The 13,433-nt window shown below is 37.0% G+C and overlaps 1 protein-coding gene across 2 annotated transcripts in view; it reads left to right on the top strand.

Moving 5' to 3' along the window:
- Window positions 1-13,433, top strand: part of MSRB3 (methionine sulfoxide reductase B3) — a 168,279-nt gene that overhangs the window by 18,074 nt on the left and 136,772 nt on the right. The window contains exon 2 of one of the 2 annotated variants that reach the window (XM_021678683.2): window positions 11,554-11,680. In XM_021678683.2, the coding sequence (XP_021534358.1) occupies window positions 11,605-11,680 (76 nt within the window). In that variant the 5' untranslated portion in view covers window positions 11,554-11,604. Of the gene's footprint in view, window positions 1-11,553; window positions 11,681-13,280; window positions 13,310-13,433 lie in introns of those variants that run through there. The other variant, XM_021678684.2, reaches the window with a different exon arrangement.

Below are 13,433 nucleotides of genomic sequence, written 5' to 3'. Positions count from 1 at the left end.
AGGTCCAGTGATCTCTGTTTCACTAGAAAGGATATACATTTTTCTAGCATCATGGCAAATGGATTGTTTTTTATTTCTCAGTTTTTCATAGATTGATTAAAATCAGGGCACTGTTTTTCTAAGGTCTGCATCTGGGCACTGACTTGTTTATTCAGTAAGAGAAGTGGCACTGAATATGGTGAGTGCTCAGGGAGCTTTCCTTCATTTCAGGAAATGAGATATTTGTATTCAGTCATTTTATTGTGACCAGGAACTACTCAGTTAGTTTTGCAGCTGAGTGAAAACATTAGTCTTGAAGGGTTAGTATGGGTTTGTTATCTCTAGGTGATCTAAGGTGAAGTAGGTCTCTCCTAGCCTTTAATATCTGAATATGATATGTTTTCCGACCAAGGTAAGAATCTCTTTGGGGTATTTAGGAATAGAAGGGATGACTGATGAGAGAGATTCTGGGATTTTCGAGGTGGTCTCATTGTCTTTGTCATTGGACTTCTCATCCTTCCAGACCCTGTTATTTTCCCAAACAAGGACAGCAATGTGGTAGAAGAGATTAACACAGACTTCAGTTCAAATTCTGACTCCATCATTTACTGGCTTTATGACCTCAAGCAAATTGTTCTCTGAACCTGAGATTCTGCTGGAACACATAATCCCCAAATCCCTATGGCTTAAAACACTGAAGGTTTATTTCTTGCTTGTATTGCATGTTCATTGTCAGATGGGGGGGGGACTCTGCCCCATGTCTTCTTACTCCAGGATCATGGTTAATAGAGCAGCGAACATCTAATTATAGAACATTGCTGGTCACTATTGGAGAGGGAAAGAAAGTTCTGGAGAGTCTCACAGCAACAATCAAGTACTGTGGCTTAGAAGTGACACACATTATCATTTATGTTCACAACTTATTGCCCAGAACTAATGACATGGTCTCACCCAATCATGGGGGGCCAGGAAGTGCATTCCTTACTTGCCTGAAAAACAGAGAGCCAGAAATGTTGGGCAAATAGTACTAATCTACAACATAAAGGAATGCTTCCCTCAGGGTCATAGGAGGATTAGATGATATATACCCCCATACAAAATCACCTGGTGCAGGTGCTCAAAAATGATTATCATTAATAGTAATATCAAGTAAGATGTATGCATGCAAAATATTTGAATAATAAAGTGCCACTAAAGATTCTTTTTTATAAGCTATAAAAGACTATATTACGATATATATGAAAGTACCTGTAAATTAGAACACAGTGTGCAAATGCAAGTTGATGTTATGCAATAGATATTAGAAGATGCAGAATTAAAGCTGGATTCAGGGTTGGAGCTAGATCTTTACATGGTTGAAGTTGTAAGAGTAAGTGAGATCTATAAGAAAGAGATTAAATCGTGAGAAATCCAGAGGGTACTGAAGGGTAGCTCTGGAGCATAATCAGTTTGAAAATCAGAAGCAAATACAACGTGAGATAGAAAAGTGATTTCCGGAAAGGAGGAAGAAAATGATACTGTGTAGTATCATAGAAAAAGTCAAATGAAGAATGTTTTCAATAAGGAAAGTCACTATATAAAATGTTTTGGGGCGACAATGACATTCAGTTCTGCAAATTCCATGGGGGGTATTAACAAATAATCAGTAGAGAATGTTACTTAAGGGAAGGAATAGTAGTATTAATTCAGAGGTGTCTGTGTGCTAGGTGTTCCGCTTAGCACTCTTGCAAGGAAGCTCTTATGAACTCCATGTTTACAGCTGAGATTTCCAAAGCTCGGAGCAAAACTTGCCGAATGAAATCTAACTAGTCAGTGAGAAAGTTTGAATTTAAACTCAAGTACTAGAAAAGCAAAACAAAACTGTACTGTGTAAACATAACAAAATGAAACAGTCATACTGAAAAAATCTGAAGGCATTTTTTCTGGTAATCAAAAATGATTTATGTGGCTTTTGCTTTCTTGTTGGCACTTTTTAAATATTAAAAAAGACTTTTTAGATGAAACACATATATAATGTAGAAGCTATGAGCTGTGAAATCAATGTACATTTTAGAAGAAAAAGATTTGTGTTTTATATTGGAGTTAGAAGTCATAAAATATTACTGTGAGAATGAATAAATAGCTGTATTTAACTAGATGCTTTTCAAAGCAGGAATCCTGAAAAAAAAAATAGCATTTAGTAAAGTTACAATTAGCATCAGAAGATGGACTTTTGTTCATAAATCTATTTTAATTATACCGTTGATGTACCTTAATCGACACGGTGTAGCCTTTGCATTGTCAATATTAAGTACAATTCTTTATGTCCTTTTCTTACTTTTTTTTTTTTAAAGATTTTATTTATTTATTTGAGAGAGAGAGAATGAGAGAGAGCACATGAGAGGGGGGAGGGTCAGAGGGAGAAGCAGACTCCCTGCCGAGCAGGGAGTCCGATGCGGGACTCCATCCAGGGACTCCAGGATCATGACCTGAGCCGAAGGCAGTCGCTTAACCAACTGAGCCACCCAGGCGCCCGTCCTTTTCTTACTTTTTATGCGAACTGAATAATAAAGAAAATGTAGATGCTGCAGTATGTAGACAAGAGAGATTTTAGCCTAATATTTTCTCCAACTGGCTGTCTGACCTTTGATACATCTCTTTATCTCTGTTTTGCTGTTTACAAAATAAGAGGTTTGGATCAGTTCACTGTTTATCCCACTTTTTTTCCACTGAGATACACATGGTGGGTGGTATTTCATGAGCAACATACTCACAGTCATACAGCAGATTGTGATTATAGACTTGAGGAACAATGGTCTAGGCTGCATATTTCTGGTGTGAATTCTACCTCCACTCTTCTCTCTCCCACTCAAGAATTCATGTCAGAAAACAAAACGAGGGTGAGAAGGTTAAATACATCCTAGTTGTTTTCTTAAAAGACTTATTTTCAAACTTTGGCATCTAAAATTTTAATTTTTAACAAATTACTTGTGAAACACCTCTTAAATAATATTTTACCTGTGGTGGGTGGTAACTTCATGTTCAAAAATTGATATATTACGTGTTCTCCAAATATTTTTTTTTTCTAGTTCTAAATCTATTTAGTGATACAATTCTGTTATTCTCAAGCATTTCCAAAAGGTCTAATTCTTTGGTTATTCTACTTGCAGGTTTTTATTGGTAGAAATTACATGAATTAATAGTGCCATGTACATGATATAGGTTAAAAAATGTTGAGTGAATTTATCAACAAGTTAATTTTCCTTTCCTAGATATAACACTAATTCAGAATTTGTTTTCTTGTCCCTTAGTAGGACATGTACTTTTGTGTATTTCAAAGATCGGTGCTGAGAAAATTGGGTTGTAGCATTCTGATCGTTATTTCAGAAATCTGTCATGACTATTCTCTTCCCTTTGATAAAATAGTTTAAACTTTTGCATTTGTCCACAGACTAAATGAAATAAGAAATGTACTAATTACCTCGAGAAGTAGTAAGAAGTCTAAAGAAACTACTATTTTCTAACCATTTGTTGTTTCTTAAACATTATGGGATAAATTATACACGTATTTCTCTGTTCATGTTCATTTATTCCACCAATATTTATTGACTATTTACTGTGCTGGCTACGTGCCAAGCATGTGCCAGACTCACAGTTCTTACAGTGTGGGCTGAGGGCGCTTAGAGTCTCTGAGACCCTTTCAAGGGAATCATAAGTGAAAACTATTTTCCTACTAATGCTAAGACATTATTTTCCTTTTTCATTGTGTTCACATTTGCACTCATGTTGGAAAAGCAAAAGTGGGTAACACTGCTGGTGTCTCAGTATGAATCAAGGTAGTGGCAACAAACTTTATTAGTAGTCATTCTGTTCTTTATTAACATACACATGGAGGAGCAAGCCATTTTCCCATAAGAATGTCCTTGATGAAGTAGTAACATTTATATTAATTTTATTAAATCTTGACCTTGAGTACATATCTTTGTAACATTCTGTGTGAAGTAGTGGGAAATACACTTCTATAAAGACTTCTACCTACCAAAGAACAGTGGTTGTCTCCCGGCAAAGTGCTCAAACTGTGGTTATTTAGACTTGGATACTTGGCATGCATTTTCTTAATGAATGAAGTGATTCTGTCACTTTAAGGAAAACAACTGTCAGTATTTGTTTGCAATGGTAAATTCGAGCTTGCAAGGTAAAAAATAAAATTTTGGAAAACTTGTGTTTACCTCTGTGAGCTTGCTTGATAGCTTCTCAATATTTAAAGACTTTTCTGATGAAATCAGTGGTGATATTAATGAATATGATTTTTGATATTGGTAATGAAATGTGTCAACTTATGAAAGATCTGTATAACCCAGTGAACCCATATATTTTTTAAAGATTTTATTTATTTATTTGACAGAGAGAGAGACACGGCGAGAGAGGGAACACAAGCAGCGGGAGTGGGAGAAGGAGAAGCAGGCTTCCCGTAGAGCAGGGAGCCTGATGCGGGGCTCGATTCCTGGACCCTGGGAACATGACCTGAGCCGAAGGCAGAGGCTTAACGACTGAGCCACCCAGGAGCCCTGAAGCCATATTTTTTAAGTGACCATTGCATGATGTCACAAAATCATGCAAAGTTAGAAGATCCATTCAAAATGCAAGGTAGATCATTGAGTTTTAATGTAATTTTATGAAAAGTTTATTGATAATAGTTTCAGGCTATCATTTGTTGAGTTTTGGTATAGCGTCCAAGAAGAATATCTGCAGTTCTCTGAAAAAGTTATTAAAATATTCCTCCCTTTTCTAAGAACTTACGTGAGTGAGGCAAGATTTTATTCGTATATATAGTTAAACCAAAACAACATATCACAACAGATTGAATGCAAAAGTAGACATGAGAATCCAGTTGTTTTTTTGTTGTTGTTAAGCCAGATATAAAAGAGATTTGCAAAAATAAAAACCCATGTTTTGGATAATATAGTTATTTTTCACTAAAAATGTCATTTAAGGGGCGCCTGGGTGACTCAGTTGGTTAAGTGACTGCCTTCGGCTCAGGTCATGATCCTGGAGTCCCAGGATTAAGTCCCGCATCGGGCTCCCTGCTCAGTGGGGAGTCTGCTTCTCCCTCTGACCCTCCCCCCTCTCATGTACTCTCTCTCTCATTCTCGCTCTCTCAAATAAATAAATAAATAAATAAATCTTTAAAAAAATAAAAATAAAAATGTCATTTAAACATATGTATTTTTAATGGAATAAGCAAATACTTTTTAAATTACTCAGTTTTAATTTTCAATATAGTAAATATTGATAGGTATAACCATATAAACAAAAGGCATCTTGAGTCCTGGATAGTTTTTAGGAATGTAAGGAGATCCTGAGATCAAAAGTTAAAAAATGGCCAACCCCAGAGATACATATTTTTTAAAGAAGTTCTTTATGCAGCTTTTCTTTGGTTCCCAACACTCCCATGTCCCTGCCACTCCCCTCCCCCTAAGTTGGAAGCAATATTTCTTTCCCTGCAATTCCATGTATTTTATTTCTACCTCTATTAAGACATTTCGGGTATGTGTTATATTTCCATCTAGGCTAGTATAGTTTTTGATAACACAGACTATATCTTACATCTTTACATATTCATCAGCTCTTAATACATTTCTTTCAGTAGGAACTTACATGGATGAACTGAGTAACTTTTATAAATTCCTTATCTTAAAAGTGTGATCTCTAAATGGTTTGGAAGATTGATTTAGAATTTTGAATAACCAGGGTTCTGGCTGTTTCTTCTTTGCTTAACAAAAGGAATGCCCAATTCTAGCTAATGGTCTGTTGGTTGCAAGAAATAAATGACTAACTGAACAAGTCATTCAACAAACATTAGTTGAACATAAACTGTACCAGGCACTGTGCTGATAAGAGCAATGTTTTTATAGAACTTTATAGTAGACATTTAGATTAGCAGTTCCCAAATACTGGCCCATGATGAAGTTTCTTCTTTTCATAGTGAAATGAGAAAGACAAAAATAATGAAAAAATTTCCCCACAAAACTAAATATATTCTATTCAAAAGATTATTTTCCTCATTCTTGGTGTTAACAGTCTTTCTTTTCTGATACTATGGTGAGATTAGGGTTTGGAGCTTTTTGTTTTTGTTTTGTCCTTATTTGACACAATTCAAATTTGTCAGGTCTCTGTTGACCCCAGTGGTTATCAGGGGATATTTTACTAGCCTGTGGAAAACGAATGTAGACATTCCTTTGGCATTTATTGGAAAGAGATTTGACCTTTAGGTTTGACACTTTAAATCCACTAGGATGATCAGCTCATTTATTCTGGAGCTAATTATCAACTTTGTGAGGTCTCTGGATTCCCTGTATGTACCATCTTTCTTTGGCAATTTATTGTTCAACTGCAAGGAAAAAAGTAAAAGGAAATAAAAATAAACTCAAACCAAAAAACCAACAAACTAATTTAGTCAAATTTTTGGATGGCAGAGTTCTGGGGGGAAAAAAGATAGAGAAGTAAACATTTTTGACCAAAATAGGGCATTTGAATTATCTTTGGATCTTAAATCAGATTGCATTTTCAACTTACCACCTCTTTATAGGAACTGCTAATTCCTGTGAAAGAACCAACTGGTTTTAGTTCAAATTATCTCCTTTAAGTACCATTAGCAGTTGAGATGGCAGAGATGGCAAGGTGGGAAATGGTGATCCATGCGATCAGTCATATATGTAGTCACTCTTTCACTCAGTACATCATGGCTATTGGGTGCCAGGTACTGGGATACAAAGATGAGAAAGGTACCGTCTTTCTGCCTAGGAACTGTATAATCTAGAAGAGGGAGACAGAGACATAAGCAATCAGTGCCCTGAGAATTGTAGGGGATGTGATCGCATGCTTGGTCCCTCTGTGGGGACCAGAATGGGAGAGGTTAGGAGTGGTGACAAGGAGAGTAAGGATATGGAATGAAGAAAGACGTGGAGGTTTTTCTATGGTCAAAACCATTTGAGAGGCACCAGTTGGGACCAGTTAAGCAGGTATTTACTAGAAAGCCTCTTGGATTCTTTATATTAGGTAGCATTTCTACAACTATTTGACTACAGACTTGTTTGAAAGGGTATCTCCTGTTTCTTAGAACAGGGTTTGGGAAACCCTGAAACATGCATTGGGGAATCATCAAAAAGTTTTAATCAGAAAATTAGACAATTATCTAATCAAATTCTTTTTTTTTTTTTAAGATTTTGTTTATTTATTTGATGGAGGGAGACACAGCAAGAGAGGGAACACAAGCAGGGGGAGTGGGAGAGGGAGAAGAAGGCTTCCCGCGGAGCAGGGAGCCCGATGTAGGGCTCGATCCCAGGACCCTGGGATCATGACCTGAGCCAAAGGCAGATGCCTAACCAACTGAGCCACCCAGGCACCCCAATCTAATTCTATTCTTAATACCTACTGTGTTACTGCTCATTAGGGTTGTTCAACCAGTGTTTTAAAACACCAGATTATTTCCAAAATGATGTACTAGATATTCTGGGAAATGAAAAAGACGCATAGGATACGTGTCTGGCATTAAAAACATAACATGTTGATTATTTATAAATGTTACTCTGCTATGCAATTATTTGCATCAAATACAAAAGTGAGGCAGTTGAGGATAAACTCGGAGAATTAGAGATTTTCTGAGTGGTTCTCACTCAGGGCTAATTTCTACAGGGTGTTTAATGCTAATTCTTTCCTCAAAGATTGTCAGTCCTCAGATGCATGTGCTTCTCTTGCCTCTTTTTGGACTAGGATGGTTTCTGGCTAGGGTTCTCATCCAAGCAGCTCAGGGAGTGTAAAAGGAAGAAAGCTACCAAATCAAAACTTGAATTTTTTTTCGGGCCATGGCGGGGGTGTGTAGCTGTTGGGTTTTTTGGCCTCAAAAGTACTATATTATGAACATATTGAAGCTTTGGTGTATTCAAATGGAGTCAATTCTAGGCATCTTTAGGAGATGTCCTAAAGGTGTATCCAAGGAGTTTGGAGAAAAATTTTGAAAGTGAAAGAGAAAGGGAAGTTGCATCTGGTGGAACAGAAAGAGCAAATCTAGAAATCTGAGGATGTCTCAGACTTTTTTCTTCCTTAGCTCCTTACTTGTTTCACTTAGTGTCAAGGGAGAGAAACTTCAAATAATCTTCTTGAATTAAGTGAATCCTTATTAAATGTTTGTTATCAGTCACTTTATCTAGTAGGGAAACAAAGAGTCAGAGTATTTAGAGTGAGTTGGTCCAGCCTCAGGCTCTTCATTGCCAGTTCTGTCGTGGTCCAGAGCACTGGTCCTGGAGCTCGATGGCCTGTGTTCAAATCTATGAAATCCACGTCAGCAACTCTTGAGAGCTGCTGCTCCGCCCGGGTCCCCCAGGGAGGGAGGAGAGCCTCGATGGGTGTGACCCAAGGTTTTTCTTCAGCATATTCCATTATCTTGGTACTCAGAGCATATGTCAAGTGAATTCTGTGTTTCTGGCAGGTTATTACGCACTGAATTAGTGTGGTGAAATAAAAACTATAATAAAGCTGTACCAGACTCTTAAAAAAACAAACAAACAAATCTGTTGATTATCATTCAGTCCAGTTATGTAAGGGCCCTGGTCCTCGGTGGCTCTAGGATTTTAGTCAAATTACTTAACCTGCCTATGCCTCAGTCTCTACATCTAAAAATGGAAAATGATAGTATGCATCTCATAAGGCCCCCAGGCTTTAAAGAGCTAATAAATTGAAGTGCTTAGAATAGTCTCTGCCACATGCTAAGGGTTTCATCAATAGTTATCCTTAGGATATCTTTATCCTACCATTTTTGTTAGGGTGATAATTTACTGTGGAAACATATCAAAGAGTAGTAAGTTTTGTGGCCTAAAAAAGATTCTGTCTTTGGAGACTCTAAATAGGATTGAGTGTAAATGGACTGTTAGAAATATTGAATTCATATAATTTTAAAATATTGCAAATATTTGTACTTGTAAATAATAATAGCTAACATTTGCTGAGCATATACTATGTGCAAGGAGTTGTTCCAAGTACTTTTTACCAATTCATTTATTTTAGAGTTGAGGGAACTGAGGCACTGAGGGGGTAAGCAGTTTGTCCAAGGTAACACAGCTAGTTAGGGGCAGGGCCAGGGTTACCACCCAGGGCATCTGACCCCAGGGCTCACACACATCCACTGTGATCGCCCATCTTTTGTGCAAATATGTTCTGTATTTTAGATCATTTTGTCAAAATGTTTAACTTCATTTACTGCAAACAGAAGTGGAAAACATTAAAAATTGTGTTAAATCATTTTAGCATAAAGGTATTTCTTTTTCTGTTCTAGAGAAGTGTTGCTCTTGGCTTCACATGTTAGAGCCATATTAATAACTGTGATTCTTTTGTTCCACTGATGTATAAGATTATGTGTTGGATTTCACCAAGGTGTCCAGATGCATGCGTCCATTTTTTAGAACTGTTTTTCACTTTACATTTTAGTGACATATTTTCAGAGTAGTGTGCAAGTAATGTCACTTTACATGCATTTTGCAAAATTAGCTGCTTTTTCTGCTACCATTAGGATTAAGGCATTAAAAAAAATAGGGCTATATCAAATCCTAGCCTGTGAAATGTGTGCTTTGCAGGATTTTAAAATAGAGACCATTGTGATGAATCATGCTTTTTGCATTCTTCAGTGTAAAAAGACTAGACTGCTCTAAAATTACCGATCATTTTAGTTGCTGCACTTTCTTGGTGCTAACTAAGTAACATTTTATGGGTTCTTTTAAAGAAAACTGGGCAAAACTAATTTGCCACTAGATGGAGCCCTGGCTATTTGGGTAGAAATAAATGCAAGAGCCTGGACATTAAATCATGCTAGTCATATCACGCTGGAGGGCCCCTGGTATTTGAGGCCCTCAGCTTTTAATTGTAGAATGCATCTTTGTTCTTTGCCTGACCTGCAGAGTGACATCACTCCCTTTCTTCCTGTGTGCTGGCTTTGACACAAGCCAGATGGCTGAGGCCATCGGTAGGCGCGCAGGCCGCCTGGTACAGCAGTTGATGAAACAGAATAGGAAGACGTTTTATGGTCAGCTGTGGGAGCACAATGAGGCTGCAGCTTTGCTAAGTAATTACATTTATCGTGCACACTTTATTCCTCTCAGAGAAGGTCACCAGGAAAAAAAATACATTTTTATTTATAGTGTTGTGAGGTATAGACCTTTGATCTTTTATTAGTCAGTAGTCTGCTCCAAAGGAATGCTCTTTTCCCTGCTCTGCAGTCACTCGTGAAAATGACATGTTTATTTATGTTTAATGGTTCTTTTCAGCTGTGCATTGTGATACTTACCTTCCCTCTTCCTCCCTTTTGTCTCCAGTTAGTAACACAAAAATATTTTAGTTTTGTAGTGAGTTTAGTTTGGAGAAGTCAGAGTTCAGGTATGTTAATACAAGCAGATTTCTGTCAGATATACTCCAGAGTGATTTGGTAAAATATATTACTGTTTATTATGTGTTTGTTCTTTAAGGATGTCAGAAGAGACCAGGAACAGACTTTTATTCTGGGGGGATGAGGGCCAGGAAATGAATAAGACATTCATTTTACATCCATTTTTGGACATGTAGTGATTAAGGTTCACTTATAATGCCAATTTAAAATAAATTATTAAAAGTATTAGCTAGTTTTTTCCATCTTCATTTGAAGTTAATCTTTAGTAATTGAAAGACTGTACAAAACTTTAAGAAAATCCTAACTGAACTTTTCTCTGAAGTTTAACACTCACACAATTTTGAGATTCTTCCATGTAGATTCATTTCCAAAACCTTTGAAAATATTTTTACCCTTTTTAAGGTTAAGTTGTAAATATTATTCACAGAATTGACCTTGAAATTATAAATGATAAAATCGAATTAAAATTCATATTTGCTATGCTTTGCTCAAACTTAACACTTTCTAAAGTGAAGTCTCCTAGTTGTCTGTAGGTTACTCGGTTCTCTATTAAAAAAAAAAAAGCTAACAAAAGGCATCTCTTAATCTTCCAATATTTTATAGTCTTCTCCAGGGAGGGAGATTTACAAATAATTGCTGGAAGGAGGCAGCATGGTGTAAGGAAAGAACACGGCTTTGCAGTGAGATATAACAGGGTTTTCTAATCCTTTTTCCACTGGTTATTTGCTTTGTGCCCTTGGACCTTTGAGCCTCGATTTCCTCACATATTATTGGGGGATAAAACCTACCTCATAGGTTTATTGTAAGAATTAAATGATACAATGTGTATATTGGGCCCCAGACAGTTCCTGTCACATGGTACAAACTCACTCCATAAATGCTAATTCTTTTCAAATGTTTTAAACTTCGTCTCTTTTCTGACCTCTTGCAAAATGTGTTCACAGATTACACTTTTATATCATGTGTATTTTATTCATAAGATATAAATAAGTCTGGGTTGAAAGTAAGCTCACCATCTAAAAAAGAGGCATTTGAAATTTATTACCACTGTGTGTATGGGTTCAGTTCCAGATAAAACTGTAACCATCAATTGTGCAATGAATGTGTTTAACATTTGTGATGTTTTAATTTGTTTTTGTTTTCTTTTTTCTCCTACTCAGCTCTTGCCCCTGTTCTTTGCCTCTCGTTCTGTTGGTGAAGATATCACAGTGATGTCTGCATTCAACCTGCTGCATTTGGTGACAAAGAGCCAGCCAGCAGCCCTGCGAGCCTGTGGGCTTCCCTCAGGTTGCTGCTTCTTGTCCTGTACCTAGTGAGGGCACTGGTCTGGGGGGGGGTGTTTCTGGTGCAGGAAATGATACACCAGAATGCTTTGCTAAATTCCGTTTTCTTTCACTTGGGCCCTAATTTGAAGACGGAAATCGGTTATAAATCACCACTCTACTTTGAGTAACATTCATTTCCACAGTCCTTATAACCCTTGGAAACATTGTCCAGTTTCTTTGCTCAGTCTATAATTGTCATTAATATTTCATGATATCTTCTTGTTCTTTAATGCACACTACACATCTGAAAATCATAATGTTCATAAGAGGCTGGCAGTCTTCATAAGAAACTGCCCCAAATCACACAAACAGGATATTCATCTTGTTCAGGATAATGAAAATGCTTTTCATTCCACATGTGGCCATTACTTTGGGAAAGGAAAAATGAAAATGAACAACTTTAGTATAATAAAGTTATTTATTATAGTTAAAAAGAAATGATGAAATAAACAAAATCATGTGTCAACTGGTTCTTAATTTAGAACCACTATACTTTTAAAAAATGTGATTATAAGCATGTACACAAGTGAAGCATGTAAGTCCAAAATTTCAGCATGTGACTATAGTGTAAATTTAATATTTTAATTTTATTATGAAAATCACAATGGTCAGATACTTTCTGTGAACATTATTTTCAATATTATTTATATTTTCTATTAATGTACATGTCTCTATTACTATATTGTATAGAGAATTTAATTCCAGCTCATTAAACATTCATTGAATATTAACTCTGTGTGCCAGGCATCGTGTGAAGCAGTGAGGATACAATGATAAACAAGATCAGGCTGATTTCTTTCACTAGCAAAAGGTGGAAATGGCATTGTGTGAGGACCATTGAAACATATGCTGATAGGACTAAATAAACGGTGTTTATACCTGGGATGTTAGGGGAATTAAGAGAAGGATGGCCCTAGCTCTTGGGTTAGGAGCAAAATTTTTGTAAAGGAGGGAAGGTCTCTGAGGTTTAAAGGAGGACTTTATGGAGGATATAGTTTTTAAGCTGAACCTCAATCTATGAACATCAGTTAGCCAAGGAGTGGGAAGGACAATTCTAGGCTATGGAGTATCAGGGGCAAGACATGAAGGCCTGAAAGAGCAAGGTATGTTCAGTGAGATGCAGGTTATTTAATATGGGTAGCGTGGATGGGCGAGGGCAAGTGCAAGAGGCGAGGCAGGAAGGTAGCCCAATCATGAAAGGCCTTATATGATGTTTTAAGGAATTTAAGTCTTGGGGAAGGGAAGCAGGGGAAATAACATGACTCGATTTGCATTTTGTAGGGATTATTGATTTAGTATGGTGGAAGGTTAGTGCTGGTTCCAGATGTTTCTATGAGAAGGCTGAGGTGGCAGCTTGATTCGAAGGGTAACTAAGACCTTTGTCTTGAAGCAGTATTTGAGTAGTAAACGTGTTTGTTTTAAATAGATTTTGTATCTATTTGTGATGACTTGAGAGGCTAATGAAGCTTAATGCATGACTCTTTCAGTTCTTTTGCCTCCCTGAGCCAGCCATGCCCCCGAGTGCCCCCACAGAGAACACTGGAGGAGTTTGAGGCTGGAGGGACTCATGAAATGCTGAGTCTTAGCAGTGGTAATTACAGTGGGTTTGGAAAGAAGGGGGATGGGGGAAACTGGGTGGCTCAGTCAGTTAAGTATCCGACTCTTGATTTCAGATCAGGTCATGATCTCAGGGTCTTGAGATCGAGCCCTGTGTC

Source organism: Neomonachus schauinslandi, chromosome 5, assembly GCF_002201575.2.
Source record: "Neomonachus schauinslandi chromosome 5, ASM220157v2, whole genome shotgun sequence".
In the NCBI taxonomy this organism is placed as follows: domain Eukaryota; kingdom Metazoa; phylum Chordata; class Mammalia; order Carnivora; family Phocidae; genus Neomonachus; species Neomonachus schauinslandi.
The sequence above is the reverse complement of the archived record's forward strand: the minus strand, read 5'-3'. Positions and strand labels throughout refer to the sequence as shown.